The sequence below is a fragment of the Phyllobates terribilis genome, unplaced genomic scaffold, assembly GCF_046119375.1.
Source record: "Phyllobates terribilis strain yellow unplaced genomic scaffold, ASM4611937v1 Scaffold_3__8_contigs__length_932513732, whole genome shotgun sequence".
Classification (NCBI taxonomy): domain Eukaryota; kingdom Metazoa; phylum Chordata; class Amphibia; order Anura; family Dendrobatidae; genus Phyllobates; species Phyllobates terribilis.
The window spans coordinates 499,664,431-499,679,196 of record NW_027362763.1 but is presented as its reverse complement, the minus strand read 5'-3'; the positions used below and the strand labels follow the sequence as shown (position 1 = coordinate 499,679,196).

The 14,766-nt window shown below is 42.0% G+C and overlaps 1 protein-coding gene across 1 annotated transcript in view; it reads right to left on the bottom strand.

Moving 5' to 3' along the window:
- Positions 1-989: 989 nt before the first annotated feature.
- Positions 990-14,766, bottom strand: part of HSF2 (heat shock transcription factor 2) — a 30,224-nt gene continuing 16,447 nt past the window's right edge. The window contains exons 11-12 of the mRNA XM_073675947.1: positions 2,620-2,704; positions 990-1,895 (exon numbers count right to left, since the gene is read on the bottom strand). Coding sequence (XP_073532048.1) covers positions 1,630-1,895; positions 2,620-2,704 — 351 coding nt within the window. The 3' untranslated portion in view covers positions 990-1,629. The remainder of the gene's footprint in view (positions 1,896-2,619; positions 2,705-14,766) is intronic.

The window sequence follows — 14,766 nt, the reverse complement described above, 5'->3', positions numbered from 1 at the left end:
TCCAGCTCTGGAGTGATGAAGCTGGGGCAGATACTGACAGCCAGTGGCCGGTGCTGGACACTGGGCGGTGCCAGCTCTGGCCCTGAGGTTAGATAATACAGCACAGGGAGCTGTCAAGTTTGGTAGAGCTGCAGGCAAACAAAGTAGGTGCAGGGAATGAGGTGAAATTCAGGAGGAAAGAAAGGCAGAATTTTTTTTATAGGGGTGTTAGATATTACAATACAGCAAAGATTAGGTTAAAAAAAAATTTGGATTTCGTGGTTGAACAACTTCTTTAAGCCCAGTAAGGGGTCTCTGTACCTACTTTATGCTACTTTGATTGGACACAATAATGCAGGTGGCGTTTACAGTAAATCTGTCACAAGATTTTTGCTATCCTATCTTAAAGCAACATGATGTAGGGTCAGAGACCAGAGATGCATCACTTATTGGGCTGCTTGCTGCAGTTTTGATAAAATCACTGTTATGTGCTGCCGAGCTACCAGTTCTCTGAATATTAAGAGTTCTGTATAGCCCCACTCCCACCACTGATTGGTAGCTTCCTGCCTATGCACATTTTAAGCAGAAAGCTGTTAATCAGTGGTGGAAGAAGAAGAGATCCAGCTTCCACGATAAAACAATCTTGCTTTGTTTTAATCCATAAAAACAGGAATTCGGGTGTGACCACAATGGTTGATGTGGGGGAAAAAAAAAGAGGTACGTTAGACCACTGGACGCATTTCAAGCATATTTATGCTCCTAAGCTCAGTATAGTGGTCTGAATGGGGGTGGGGGCAGGTTTATACAGAGCTCATTTATATGGAGGCCTACATGGCAGAATTATTTAGTCCTCTAGTGATAATCTCCTAGTAATAGAACTTCTCAAAACTACAGCAAGTTGTTCAGTCAGTTACATCGCTGGAATCATGGTCTGTTCCTATATCACTGTCCTTAGGATGACAAATTCCCTTTAAGCAAGACTTTTTTCTTAAAAGAAGTACAACATTCAGTGGACAGATCAGTTTATTTAGGTAAAAGAAGTCACTGCCGTGGCATAGCCTCCTTCTGCAAGTAGTGCATTAGCAGATTTACATAAAAGATCGACAATGTACTCTTGAACAGTGAAATTCATTGGTCCCTTGAAATAAACCTGTTGTTCAAAGCACACTAAAAAGGACAGGCACTTTAGTTCCTAGCTCTCGTTTCCTTGCACGTTCCATAGCCAGCTGCACGGACAGTATGTTTTGAGCATTGTGTGCATATACATATGCTCTGCTCTATGGCAAGGCACACTGCCCCCTGCGTGGTGATGCTTGCCAAGAACAATGCATGGGGCAGTATAGGGGTGCAGTCTTGTAAATGCTTGTGGAAGATGTTGCCTTTTTTTGGACACCACAAAGCAGGCCTACAGGAATGTTACAATGGAGCTTGGGGTCTAACTTATAATTAAACAGCAAAGGAAACTTGAATTATGAAACAATTGCTATTTCTTTCCTAAATCTAACAGGTTATTGTGCATAATAAAACAAGATGTAAAATCCCAGTGTCTCAAAATAGCAAAAAAACAAGGAGAAACAGTACCAAAATGATACTTCAATAAATAGTTCATCATTTTGATGAATATATACAGGTATGTGGTAGCCCAGCATGTCAGTTATCCAGAAGAGGCATATCACTGTCCAGGGCTGAAGGGGCAAGTTCACATAAATAAAAGAGGGTAGCTTCGCTGGCCTCCGCCTCAGTCAGCGGCTCGAGACGCACCAGTTTGCTCTGTGTTGGCTGGGACTCCAGACTAGATTCCAAAGCATTGTCCATTTCATGCGTTTTGCTTGTCTGCGTGTCCGAAAGGAAGGTGCCAGGGTCGCTGTCCAAGAAAGCCATCAATGGATACGTTGTATACTGTACAAGTTGCTGATCTGCAAACACAAATGCTACAGATAAGGAAAAGCCAGAGCTGGAGAACAAGGACATGTCAAAGGCTAGTATGAGCCTTTTAGGGTGTGCTGACATTCGCCATGACTTTCACTAAATTGTGTCAACAAAGGGCAGAGACAACCAATCTGGTCTTATTCGGGCAATAGTTTTTTTTTTTTTTTTACACAGTGTTGCCATTGCCAAACACGCAGAGGAGCCATCGGCTGCTCTCTCCAGAATATAATAACCAGAATGAAATGCTCTATATCAGTGGTCCGAACCTTTCTTGCCTTCAGAGCCACATTCAGTACTGATGGAGGGTCGCCAGCCACAGCCAGCCCCTGTCCCCTATTGAGCAGGGACTTCCAGCTCCTGCTCTCCCTCACGGTAATAACACTGATAGTGTGATTTCTATGGGGAAGTTTTGGCTAAGGCAGTATTCCTAGATCCAGGGAATCCCACCTTACCTACCCTTGGTATCCTTGCATCAGGCACTGTAATCACACTATCGCATCCAGCTTCAAGCACTCCCTCTGACTTGTAGCATCATCCTATAGCAAGGCCAGTATATGCTCATCCAAATCTGCTCTTCTGAGCAGGCCTAATCACAAGAGCCACCAATGGAAACCTGCCCTTCATAGCAGTCTGCAAGACCTAATGCTGGCAGAGCCACAGGTTGGGGACCCCTCGTTCTATAGGTTTTGGATTTCATACCAACAAACTTACCAGATTTCCGGTTATCCTCTGTGGAATTTGGAGACTCAGGAAAAGTGTCACCATTTCTAAAAGGCTCCTTTCCTTTGTTCTCCAGCTGTAAAACGAGGGAAAATAACCTTCAAAACACCATCAGCTTAAAGAATGGCCAATGTATATGCAGAAGCATGCATGAAATGACAGCTTTTTATCCTTCTTATTTTTACACATTTTCCCTGCCCCCTCCAGTTGATTGACCGGTCTCTCCCCATGTACACACACAAAATAAACTGAACTGGTCAATCAACTAGAGCTCAGCACGGAGAAGCAGATTAGTCTGGTCTCAATATAGTCCTCCTGATCTCCAAACTAGGTTCTCTCGTAGGGCAGGGACACTGCCGTATTTCTCGTCCGAGGATCGCATGCTAAACCTCATACTGGCAGGCACCTCTCCTGACCTGAGATTGACAGCTGTATAGAAATCCATCATGCTGTCACGCTCAGGTCAGGAGAGGCGACGGCCAGTACGTGGTTTAGCATGCGATCCTCAGACGAGTTATACGCTAGTGTCTACCTGCCCTAAACATCAGAACGTTTGAGAAGAACATACCTAATTGCAATCCTACAGCCAGGCTCTAATTCACATTGCCTTTGAGTTAGGTGGCATGAATAGAGTGTCAGCTTCCCTTTAAAAGGGTTTGTTCACAAGTCTACCAGCCAAAGTAGAGACACAGATATAACAAAATATTCTGATACTTCAGGACCAGGCAAGGTTTCATTTGTGCTCTTTTTCTCCTCTGAAAGAGTCGTAACATACTTTTACGTTGACAGCCATATGATGGCTTCTTTGTGTCATCACTCTGGTGGTGAAATTTAAAAAGAAACCCTACACCCACACCAGAGTTGGAATCACCAATAACCGTCCCCTGCCTCTAGTAAAATACGTACCAGCCGCCGTCTTCTGCTATTTCCAGCAAGTAATCTGATTTGGCTGTATGAAAGACTGGTATCTAAAGGGGGTCAAGTCTCTCCTTGTGAAGAGTGACATGCCAGTGTAAAGAGACTTCTAGGCCATGCAATGCTCCTCCAGGAAATTAAACATGGAAATTTTACTTGTTCATTGTAAAGGTAAAAATGACCTGTCAGCATCATTCTCCAGGTCAGTTTAATTATGGCACTAACAAACTTGCATATTATATTATCTTTATGGAGGCGTGGTGGGTGACCAAAATAAACTCTATTCTGGCATGTCAAGTTTCTTTCTCTTTACAGCAATTACCAAATGGTTACTTTTATATTTTCCTGCTGGACTTTTATGGATATGGCAATGCCAAAGGTTTTTTATTTCTTTATTTATAAAGGCGGTGGTGAATGGACAATTCAGATTTGTATATTTTTTAGTATCCTTAGGAAACTTAAACCTGCAACCATTTGTTCGCTTATACTACAGTGCTACTTGAAAACCCTGCAGCATTTCCCATATTTCTGCATAAATTACAACTAAAACTACATCAGATTGTCATACGTCCTAATAGAAGATAAAAGATCCAAATCAAACAAATAAGTCAAACATTAGATGGTCTGTTTGAGGAAAATAATCCAACATTACAAGCCTGAGTGACAAAATTAAGAACCTTTGCTTTGAGCTTCTGGTGTGACCCCTTTGAGCAGGAATAGCTGTATCTTAAAGCTTCTGTAATGGCTTAGTCCTGCACATTCCGTTGAAGGAATTGCAGCCCTTTCCTATATACAAAACAGCTTCAACTGTTATGTTAGGGGGTTTCTCCCATGAATTGCTTGCTTCAGTACCTTTCATAACATTTCTATAGGATTAAAAGGGTGGTGCTTGTATTAAATAAAAATGTCCTACTATTCCCCAATTACAGTATCTAACAGCTATTACGTGTTGTTTAAAGGGCTGGGCTAGTCCCTGCGCGCTGTCATTGTGCGATGCGCAGAGTCACAGAACACATTGTGTTGCTGGCTCATATCAGTAGTAATGAGCTAGTAACAGAGGAGTGCAGTGGCAGAGCGTGGTGGCAGAATACCCAGCGGCGTGTAGAGAGCAATGACGTCACTTGCATGGGCGATGCTTGTATCTGAACGCTGGGTATCCTGACAATGCGCACTGACCATGCACGCTGCTCTATTGCCAGTTCTTACTATTGATCTGAGCCAGAAACACAGTGTCCGCTCTGATTGTGCATATTGCAAAATGAAAGAGCGCAGGGACTAGCTCAGCCTGCCCATGAAACGGACATCACTGATGACGCTTTGTTTCGGGGAGGGGACAGGTGCTGTGGCAGTGACCACAGCCTCTGCACTCTGATAACCCTTCGTTTGAGTATCCTAGGTTGCACTGTGAAACACAAAATGAAGAGTCATCACACGTGAAATAGGGAAAAATAGAATGGCAGTTAGACAGCGTAGTTAAGGGACAGTAGGGAGTCTTTAATGCAAGTATATTAGAAACTAGTTTAGATTACAGCACTAAATAAATAGGAATTTAGATTAAAAATGTATTTGATCTTGGTACCACCCCTTTAAGGACTTGGCTATTCCAAAATTATTATTTAACCATTCTTTTGAAGAACTTGCCTGCTTTGAGCAGTTATTTTGCTGCATGATCCGCAATCTCTTGAGATTCAGCTTGTGGACAAATGTCCTGACATTTTCCTTTAGAATTTGCTGATGAAATTCAGACTTCCCTGTTCCAGCAATGATTGCAGTCTGTCCTGGCCCAGATGCAGCAAAATGAGTCCAAACCAAGATACCAACATTGGGTTTCACAGATGAAATTAGCTTTTTATGTTGCAATGCAATGTTTCTCTTTCTCCAAACACAGCTTTTTAGTTTAAATTAGTGTTATTTTGGTTTTGTCAATCTATAAAACATTGCTTCAATAGTCTTTTGGCTTGTTCAGATGAGGTTTAGCAAACTGCAGAAATTTATTTATTTTAAGAGAGCACTGGTTTTCTCATTGATATGCTCCTATTAGGACTTGTGTGAAAATTTGATGCAGTTTTGGGTCAAATTCATACAAAGATATGGAAAATACTGAATAGTTCACAATCTAGTAATACTGTATTGCAGCATATAGTGGAAGTCACTGTTTTCTACTGAGCATTACAGGAATACCAAGATTGAGGCGGCACTTTCAGCAAACCCCCGGGTAACTCCTCTGTGTCGCGGAGAGCAGATAGGATGCGGTATGCACGCATATTATTTCAAAGAATTGTCAGAAGCAACTAAATGGTTTCAGAGCAGTGATTGGAGCCCAGCTCTGAATGCTGCCGTCACGGCCGGTTATGGGACATAGCTGCCATTAACCGGCTGTGGATAGAGCTTAGCTCCTGAGCTCCCTCCACACTTCAGTCCAGCGCGGGACGTACAGTTACGCTTAAATGTGCCAAGGCCAAAAAGGGTTTGTTTTTTTTAAGCTCATCACATGGTTTCCACCCCACCCCCATCAATGATCAAGAGCAGGACGGTGTTATTTATAAGACTGGAACTTAGAAACCGCACAGGCACCAGGGGCCCATAACTTGTTTTCCTGCTGCGGCACCACTATCAGTACCTTAGAGCAGGGTTCCCCAACTCCAGTCCTCAAGGCTCACCAATAGGCCATGTTTTCAGGATTTCCTTAGTATTGCTCAGGTGATAATTAGATCACCTGGACAGGCAAGAAATCCATCACCTGTGCAATACTAAGGAAATTCTGAAAACATGACCTGTTGGTGGGCCTTAAGGACTGGAGTTGGGGGAACCCTGCCTTAGACCACTGATGGCTTAACACTTTGCGTCGTAGCAATACAAGTACAAATACTCATATGTTATACATTGGAGCAATCACGTATTATCAGCAGGATTGTGACAAGCCACTACATCTCCATGAGTAATACAATCTTGTTACGACCTTTATTGCATGTACTCAAATGTTACAATAGCCCACTGGACCATGTGACTGGCACATGTAACAGCTGATCGGAGGGGGTAACAAGTGTGGCACCCCCACCAATCAGATATTGATGGCCTATCCCAAGAGTAGGCCTTCAATAGAAAAGTAGTGGCCAACCCCTTTAATTCTATAAAACAATGTATGATACACAGCTTTCTGTACCACTGCTGAAATAGAAAGGGCTTAGATGTTTATTTTTTTTGAAGAAAAAAAACAATGTGTAAAGTTCTTTTCTGAATGTTAGGAATAGGACATTTCATCATTTTCCAAAATTCCTCTGAAAAAAAAATATTCCCCACAAACTGCATTGTACTACTGTACCAAATTTATTATATATTGTCGGAGTTGGCCCATTTTATACAGAGTCCGACCTCACCAAAATGGACACCAACTCCGACTCCACAGCCCCGCTGTTTACATCATCTCCCGCCCCAAAATTAGGGGTCCTGTGTTGTAAAATAGAAAGGGGTGTCTTCTCTCTAGTAGCTATATTGGCAGAGAACAGAATTAACATGCCCATGTTTTAATGGGAATCTGTCAGCAGGCTTTTGCCATCCCATCTGAGAGCAGCATGATGGAGGAGCAGAGACCCCAATTCCAGTGATGTGTTCCTTACTGGGCTGTTTGCTGACATTTTGCTAAAATCACAGTTTTGTCTTCTGTAGCTCTAGCAGATGTCTGAATGCTGAGCCCTGTATAACCCCAACCACACCACTGATCGCTTTCTATGTGCTTTATGTATAGGTAGAAAGCGGTCAGTAGTGGTGGCAGGGTTGGACTACATGGCAGCATGTTTACTAGTCCTCTAGTGAGAAAACTTATCAGCAGATTAGAAGAACTAGAGTAAGCGAAGCTGGAAACAGTGTCTCCTGTCTCTACATTATGCTGCTCTCAGAAAAAAACAGCTGACAGATTCCCTTTAATAACTGGCCACTTGGAATCCATTACACTGGCACATGGTGAACCTTCCTGTCACTAGAAATTGTCCACTACATGGTCTGATTTTTCAGAATCCGCTATCCACCATGTAAGAGCTAGGGTATTCCCGGGAGAAGGCTATCACTTAGCACAGTCAGCAGTCTGCTGTGACTCACTGTCATTAAATGCATAAAGTGAGAGAATAAAGCCATTTCCTTTCTAGATCCGCACCTTTGGACCATCAAGATAGTCTGAAGGACTCATTTGGACATTGGAGAAAATCTAAGAGGAAAAAATGTAAAAAGAAAAAAATAATACGGGTAAAATTCGGGTTTGGAACTTCAGTCTCCAAGGAACACACCCACATTTTGTTTTCAGTCTGAACAGTGTTGCAACCAAACAGTGCATGCACACACTTTCACTGGGGGCTTAAACATTTAAAAGGGTGGTCTGAAACACATTAATTTTTAATCCTAAATGCTTATCTAGTTGAGGTCATCTAATTTTTTTTCTAAAACACTTCAATTTAAAATTTCCTATTCTTCCCTCACTACCCGAACTGCTTTATTCCCCCCTCCCCAACGTCCTCTTTTATGATGCTGGTTGTTTGAGAATCCCTGTGCATGCTGGGATACTCAAACAAATACAAACAAGCAAAAAAGTGGTGAGAAAAGTTAAAATGTAACCTTTACTAATAAACAGCTAAAATATACCAAATATAAAAAGTCACAAGGACCATAAGTGCATCAAGATACCTGCCACAGGTATTAAAACACACACTTCCCTAAACAAATAGGGGTGTTTAGGGGTGCACAGGTCATTAAGTGGCATAGGAAAATACCTATCATGTGCCACTTAATGACCTGTACACCCCTAAACACCCCTATTTGTTTAGGGAAGTGTGTGTTTTAATACCTGTGGCAGGTATCTTGATGCACTTATGGTCCTTGTGACTTTTTATATTTGGTATATTTTAGCTGTTTATTAGTAAAGGTTACATTTTAACTTTTCTCACCACTTTTTTGCTTGTTTGTATCTGATATAAAGCGGCTCCATAATATTATATATATATATATATATATATATATATATATATATATATATATATATATATATATATATATATATATATATATATATATATATATATATATATATATATATATGTGTATGTATTGTACATTCACACTGAAGGCATCAAAACTATGAATTAACACATGTGGAATTATATACTTAACAAAAAAGTGTGAAACAACTGAAAATATGTCTTACATTCTAGGTTCTTCAAAGTAGCCACCTTTTGCTTTGATGGCTGCTTTGCACACTCTTGGCATTCTCTTGATGAGCTTCAAGAGGTAGTCACCGGAAATGGTCTTCCAACAATCTTGAAGGAGTTCCTAGAGATGCTTAGCACTTGTTGGCCCTTTTGCCTTCACTCTGCGGTTCAGCTCACCCCAAACCATCTCGATTGGGTTCAGGTCTGGTGACTGTGGAGGCCAGGTCATCTGGCGTAGCACCCCATCACTCTCCTTCTTGGTCAAATAGCCCTTACACAGCCTTGAGGTGTTTGGGGTCATTGTCCTGTTGAAAAATAAATGATGGTCCAACTAAACGCAAACCGGATGGAATATCATGCCGCTGCAAGATGCTGTGGTAGCCATGCTGGTTCAGTATGCCTTCAATTTTGAATAAATCCCCACCAGTGTCACCAGCAAAGCACCCCCACACCATCACACCTCCTCCTCCATGCTTCACAGTGGGAACCAGGCATGTAGAGTCCATCCGTTCACCTTTTCTGCGTCGCACAAAGACACGGTGGTTGGAACCAAAGATCTCAAATTTGGGCTCATCAGACCAAAGCACAGATTTCCACTGGTCTAATGTCCATTCCTTGTGTTCTTTAGCCCAAACAAGTCTCTTCTGCTTGTTGCCTGTCCTTAGCAGTGGATTCCTAGCAGCTATTTTACCATGAAGGCCTGCTGCACAAAGTCTCCTCTTAACAGTTGTTGTAGAGATGTGTCTGCTGCTAGAACTCTCTGTGGCATTGACCTGGTCTCTAATCTGAGCTGCTGTTAGCCTGCGATTTCTGAGGCTGGTGACTCGGATAAACTTATCCTCAGAAGCAGAGGTGACTCTTGGTCTTCCTTTCCTGGGGCGGTCCTCATGTGAGCCAGTTTCTTTGTAGCGCTTGATGGTTTTTGCAACTGCACTTGGGGACACTTTCAAAGTTTTCCCAATTTTTCGGACTGACTGACCTTCATATCTTAAAGTAATGATGGCCACTCGTTTTTGTTTACTTCGCTGCTTTTTTCTTGCCATAATACAAATTCTAACAGTCTATTCAGTAGGACTATCAGCTGTGTATCCACCAGGCTTCTGCACAACACAACTGGTCCCAACCCCATTTATAAGGCAAGAAATCCCACTTCTTAAACCTGACAGGGCACAACTGTGAAGTGAAAACCATTTCCGGTGGCTACCTCTTGAAGCTCATCAAGAGAATGCCAAGAGTGTGCAAAGCCGTCATCAAAGCAGAAGGTGGCCAATTTGAAGAACCTAGAATATAAGACATATTTTCAGTTGTTTCACCCTTTTTTGTTAAGTATATAATTCCACATGAATTAACACATGTGGAATTATATACTTAACAAAAAAGTATACATACACACACACACACACACACACAAATACCCTTTTGCGGTTTCCAATACTCAAAGACTCATCAGGGGCAGATGCTGCTGTCACTGCTGTAGCCTACCCCCCCCTCCCTGAAACGAGCAGTCAGTGGCCTCCATTTTAGGGGCTGGACTAGAGCCTCCTCAGTAGATTCCTATCACTGTTCAATATGCAGAACACTGCGCTCGTTCGCCAGCTATGATCTGACGTAAGGAGCCGGCAGAAGAGTGCACTGTCAGTGCACATTGTAAGAATACTCGGTGTGCAGAAACCAGTGCCACTCCCCAAGTGAGGACTGCAGAGCAGGGACTAGCCCAGCCCCTGAAATGAACATCACTGATGATGCTTATTTTCAGTGAGGGGCTACGGTAGTGACTGCAGCCTCTGCCCCCTGGTGACGCTTAATTTGGGTATCCCAGCATGCACTGTGATACTTGAAGGAAGAGTCAACGAAGTAGAAAAAAAATAAAGCAGTTAGTATAGTGAGGGAAGGATAGGGAATTTTTACTTAAAGTGCATTAGAAGGAAAAAAAAAAAAAGATTACATTATGAGATCAAAACCGATAGGCATAGGATTAAAATTAATTTGTGTTTCAGACTGCCCCTTTAACACATGCTGCAAGCAGCCTCAGAAATACATGGCAGAAGGCCAATCACCTGTTCACAGCACTGTTCTATGGGGCAATAACGTCAGCATATAAAGCTTCCCTCATTATAGAAATAACACTTATGTCATTTTCCAATATACTTTCTGTATCAACCTTTCACAACCTTCATGTTCTTTGCTTGCAGTCATTTAATTGGAACCTTTTCAGGCGTACTTTAAAGCAGGGCTGTGGAGTCGGAGTCGGTATAAATGGACCAACTCCGACTCCTAAAATATATAATAAATTAGGTACAGTAGTTAAATGCAGTTTGTGGGAAATATTTTTTCATAAGAATTTGGGAAAGTTATGAAATGTCTGTCCTATTCCTGATCTAAGGGTCTAGACTTTTGGCTGAGATTAATCTGTGCTACTGTAAATTTATCACTTAAACATGAGCCATGTATGAGGGAGTCGGAGTCGTGGAAATTGAGGAGTTGGAAAATTTGGCTTACCGACTCCACAGCCCTGGTTTAACGGGCACCTGTCAGCAGGATTGTGCTCAGTAAACCACATACACTGTCAGGTGGGCGACATTACACTGATTAATAGGATACCTTGATTGGTTCTTGTGTAATCTTTACTTTCAGTTTGGAGATAATGATATGCTCATGCTTCGGGGCAGACTGTGGGGGGCGCTCTATCTGGTGCTCTGCTTACATATTCATTTGTTTGCTCTTAAGACAGCTCACTGATCGCTCACTGACCTGCCTCCTATTTTCCATAATGCATCTAGTAGTGCGGGGCTAGGTAAAATAGGAGGCAGGTCAGTGAGCGATCAGTGAGCTGTCATAAGAGCATAGATTAATATATAAGCAGAGCACCAGATAGAGCGCCCCCCCACAGGCTGCCCCGAAGCACAGGCATATCATTATCTCCAAACTGAAAGTAAGGATTACACAAGAACCACAGGACGGATTTCATCAACCAAGGTATCATTTTAATCAGTGTAATGTCGCCCACCTGACTGTTTATGTAGTTTACTGAGCACAATCCTGCTGACAGATGCGCTTTAAGACCTAAATCACCTAGATCTGATAACTGTACAGTAATAATCTTATGACTGTAGTGGCTGACAGACAAAAAGGGCCCTGTGCAAGAGCAGGATATACACCTATTACAGTCCAATAGTTCTGACACGGGCTGCTTGTCGCTCTTGAGCCTCTGTGCAGCTGCATAGGTTGAACCAATATTTCCACCCCTGCATGACTTTCATATAAAGGAACGTGGGGGTGGAAGGGGCAGGGTTTAATTAAAAATCGGTCGTCCACCTTAGGCAGCAATTTCTTCTCTTTTTAAATGCATGCAATTGTGGCCAATGATCATTTTTGCAATTGTGTTTCATTAAAACGTTTGCACCATTTTGCTGGCTGCAGAATGAGTAGTCAGAATCTAATAATGGGCTAATGCGACTATGTGAAAGGGAGTAAAGCTTTCTGGATTCCAGCTGATTTATGACCACAGCCCACATCAAAGTTAAATTTGCAGGGGAAAAAAAATGTCTTTAAGAGCAAAACTGCAACATTTTTAATGAAATCCAACTGCAGTTATTTTTAGCCCCAAAATAAATGTATTAATATTTAAGTAAATCATTTTATAATCCGATCACTCCTTATCAAAAAAAAGGAGAATTTATTATTCTGGAGTTAATTAAAACCTAAGCCACAGTGGGAGGTAAACGTGCTTGTTCACCTCGTTTCTCCAGTAAAGAAAACAAAAACTGCACCCGTACAGCAGTGGAAGGGGTTTTACAATGCCAAAGAACACCACAGAATAAGGGGCTTTGGTAATATTCACTGGCCCAGTGACACATCCTTAAGCAGTGTCTCTCTGATAGGAATGGCTGCAACAACGAATCTAGTTAATTTTGAATATTTTTTTTATATATGAAAACATTCCTGCTTAGAACAAGCCTTACTTTCCTTTCATAACATATTGCGATAAAGGCACACTAATGATTTTAATTGCAATTAAAAGTTTCCTTGCTGGTGATTTTCTACCTCTTTCAAAAACAAGAACATTAAAGGGATTGTCCAGTCTTAAGCTACAAGTCAGCAGTAACCCTCCCTCACATCACACACTGAGGATTATCCAGTGCTGGGAGCGGGCAATTATGTGACCTCAAATATGCAATTTGCATACTTGAGGCCACATTCAGACTAGACTGTATCTGGGCTTGCTTAATACACTCTGAGCGAGGCCGCACCCATCTAGTCCGCATGTGACCGCATGTATGAAAGCTACATACTTGTGGCCACAAGGCTGCCACTCCCAGCAAGAATGATCATGATGTGAGGATTAACAAGTCTGAAATCACTGCAGCCTTGTAACTTAGGCTGTGTGCCCACGATGCGTTTTTCAAGCGTTTACGCTGCAGAATTTCCATAGCGTAAACGCTTGGGAAACGCTTGGTAAACCTTCCCCCATGGTCTCCAATGCAATTCCGCACTTTCAATGCCCATGCTGCGGATTTTTCCGCAGGGTTTATGCTGCACTCAAAAATACGCAGCATGTTCATTAATTTTGCGGACAAGCAGCGTAATCGCCGCCATTGACTTGCATTAGAACGCGCCAATTCCGCAAGACTGCATCTGTACTTGCGTAATTGGCACGTTCTAATGTGCGGATGGTACCCAAGTCTGGAGGAGAGGAGACTCATCCAGACCTGGGTACCATAGAATCTGTAAAAAAAAAAAAAAAAGAATTTAAAATAAAAAATAAAGTTTATACTCACCTTCCGATGTCCTCCCAGTGTCGCCGTCCGGTCTCTTGCAATGTTCGCGCTGTTGTGAAGGACCTGCCATGACGTCACTGAGTCATGTGACCCATCACATGACTCCATAACGTCACCGCAGGTCCTTCACACCACCGCAAGCAATGCAAGAGACCGGACGCAGCAGAGATGACACTGGGAAGACACCGGAAGGTGAGTATAATCTTTATTTTTTTTTAGATTTTTTTACCATTTTTATTCTTTTTTTAACTATTACTTGGTCACACTATATATGCCGGTTGCATGGATTTATATTGTGTGACCAACTTGTCAAGTACTTTTCCAAGTGATGCTAAAATCGCTTGGAAAACTGCTTGAAAAAACGCATGCGAAAACACATGTAAAATCTGCATGCGTTTTTTTCTGCCAGAGAAAGGCAAAAACGCTCTGCATCAAATCTGCTACGTGGACACATAGCCTTAAGATCAAACAGCCCCTATAAGGGTCATATACTGTTACAGGTACACGGATACCAAAGTCTTGTAGTCAGGTCAGCCATGTCTGATAACTGAAGGCAGTGTGTGTGCATACACATGTGAGCTAACTATAAGCCATGGAGAGAAGTACTCCAAATTGTGACCATGAGACGTTATCACCCCAACTTCTTACCATAAAACTAATGCTATGAGAAGGACTTATCCAATAATCGTCTGTATTCTAACAGACTTGTATTGTAATGAAGGCGATTTACAGTTTCATGAAGCTAGTCTGCAGGGGCAAAATGACCAGCTGCATAGTCATCCTAAGCAGTTAGTTTTCTGGTTTACTGACAAGGAGCTTTACCTTTTCAGGAGTTGTATTAACCCCCTCACCTCTGTAGCCAATGTTTACATTTACCTACTACCAAGAACCATAACTTTGTCAATCAACAGCCATGTGTGACGGCGTTTTGATTTTCTCATTTTCTCGCTTTTAGTGTGCCTATTCTTATAGTTTTATATACAAAACTTGACACAGTGATACCATTTATTTTTTTAAATGAAGAAAAAAAAAATTACTTTATTCTTTAGTCCCCTTAGGGGCCTGGAACCTGTGATAGTTTGATTGCGGATACTATATACTGCAATGCCACGATACTGGAGTATATAGAAGATAGATATAGAAGATATCACGGTCTCCTTTGAAACACAGCATTTGGCTGGGCTTTTCTGAAATAGCCAAATGGCAGCAACATGGGACTTTAGCAGGCCACTATAGTAACCCATTAGTGC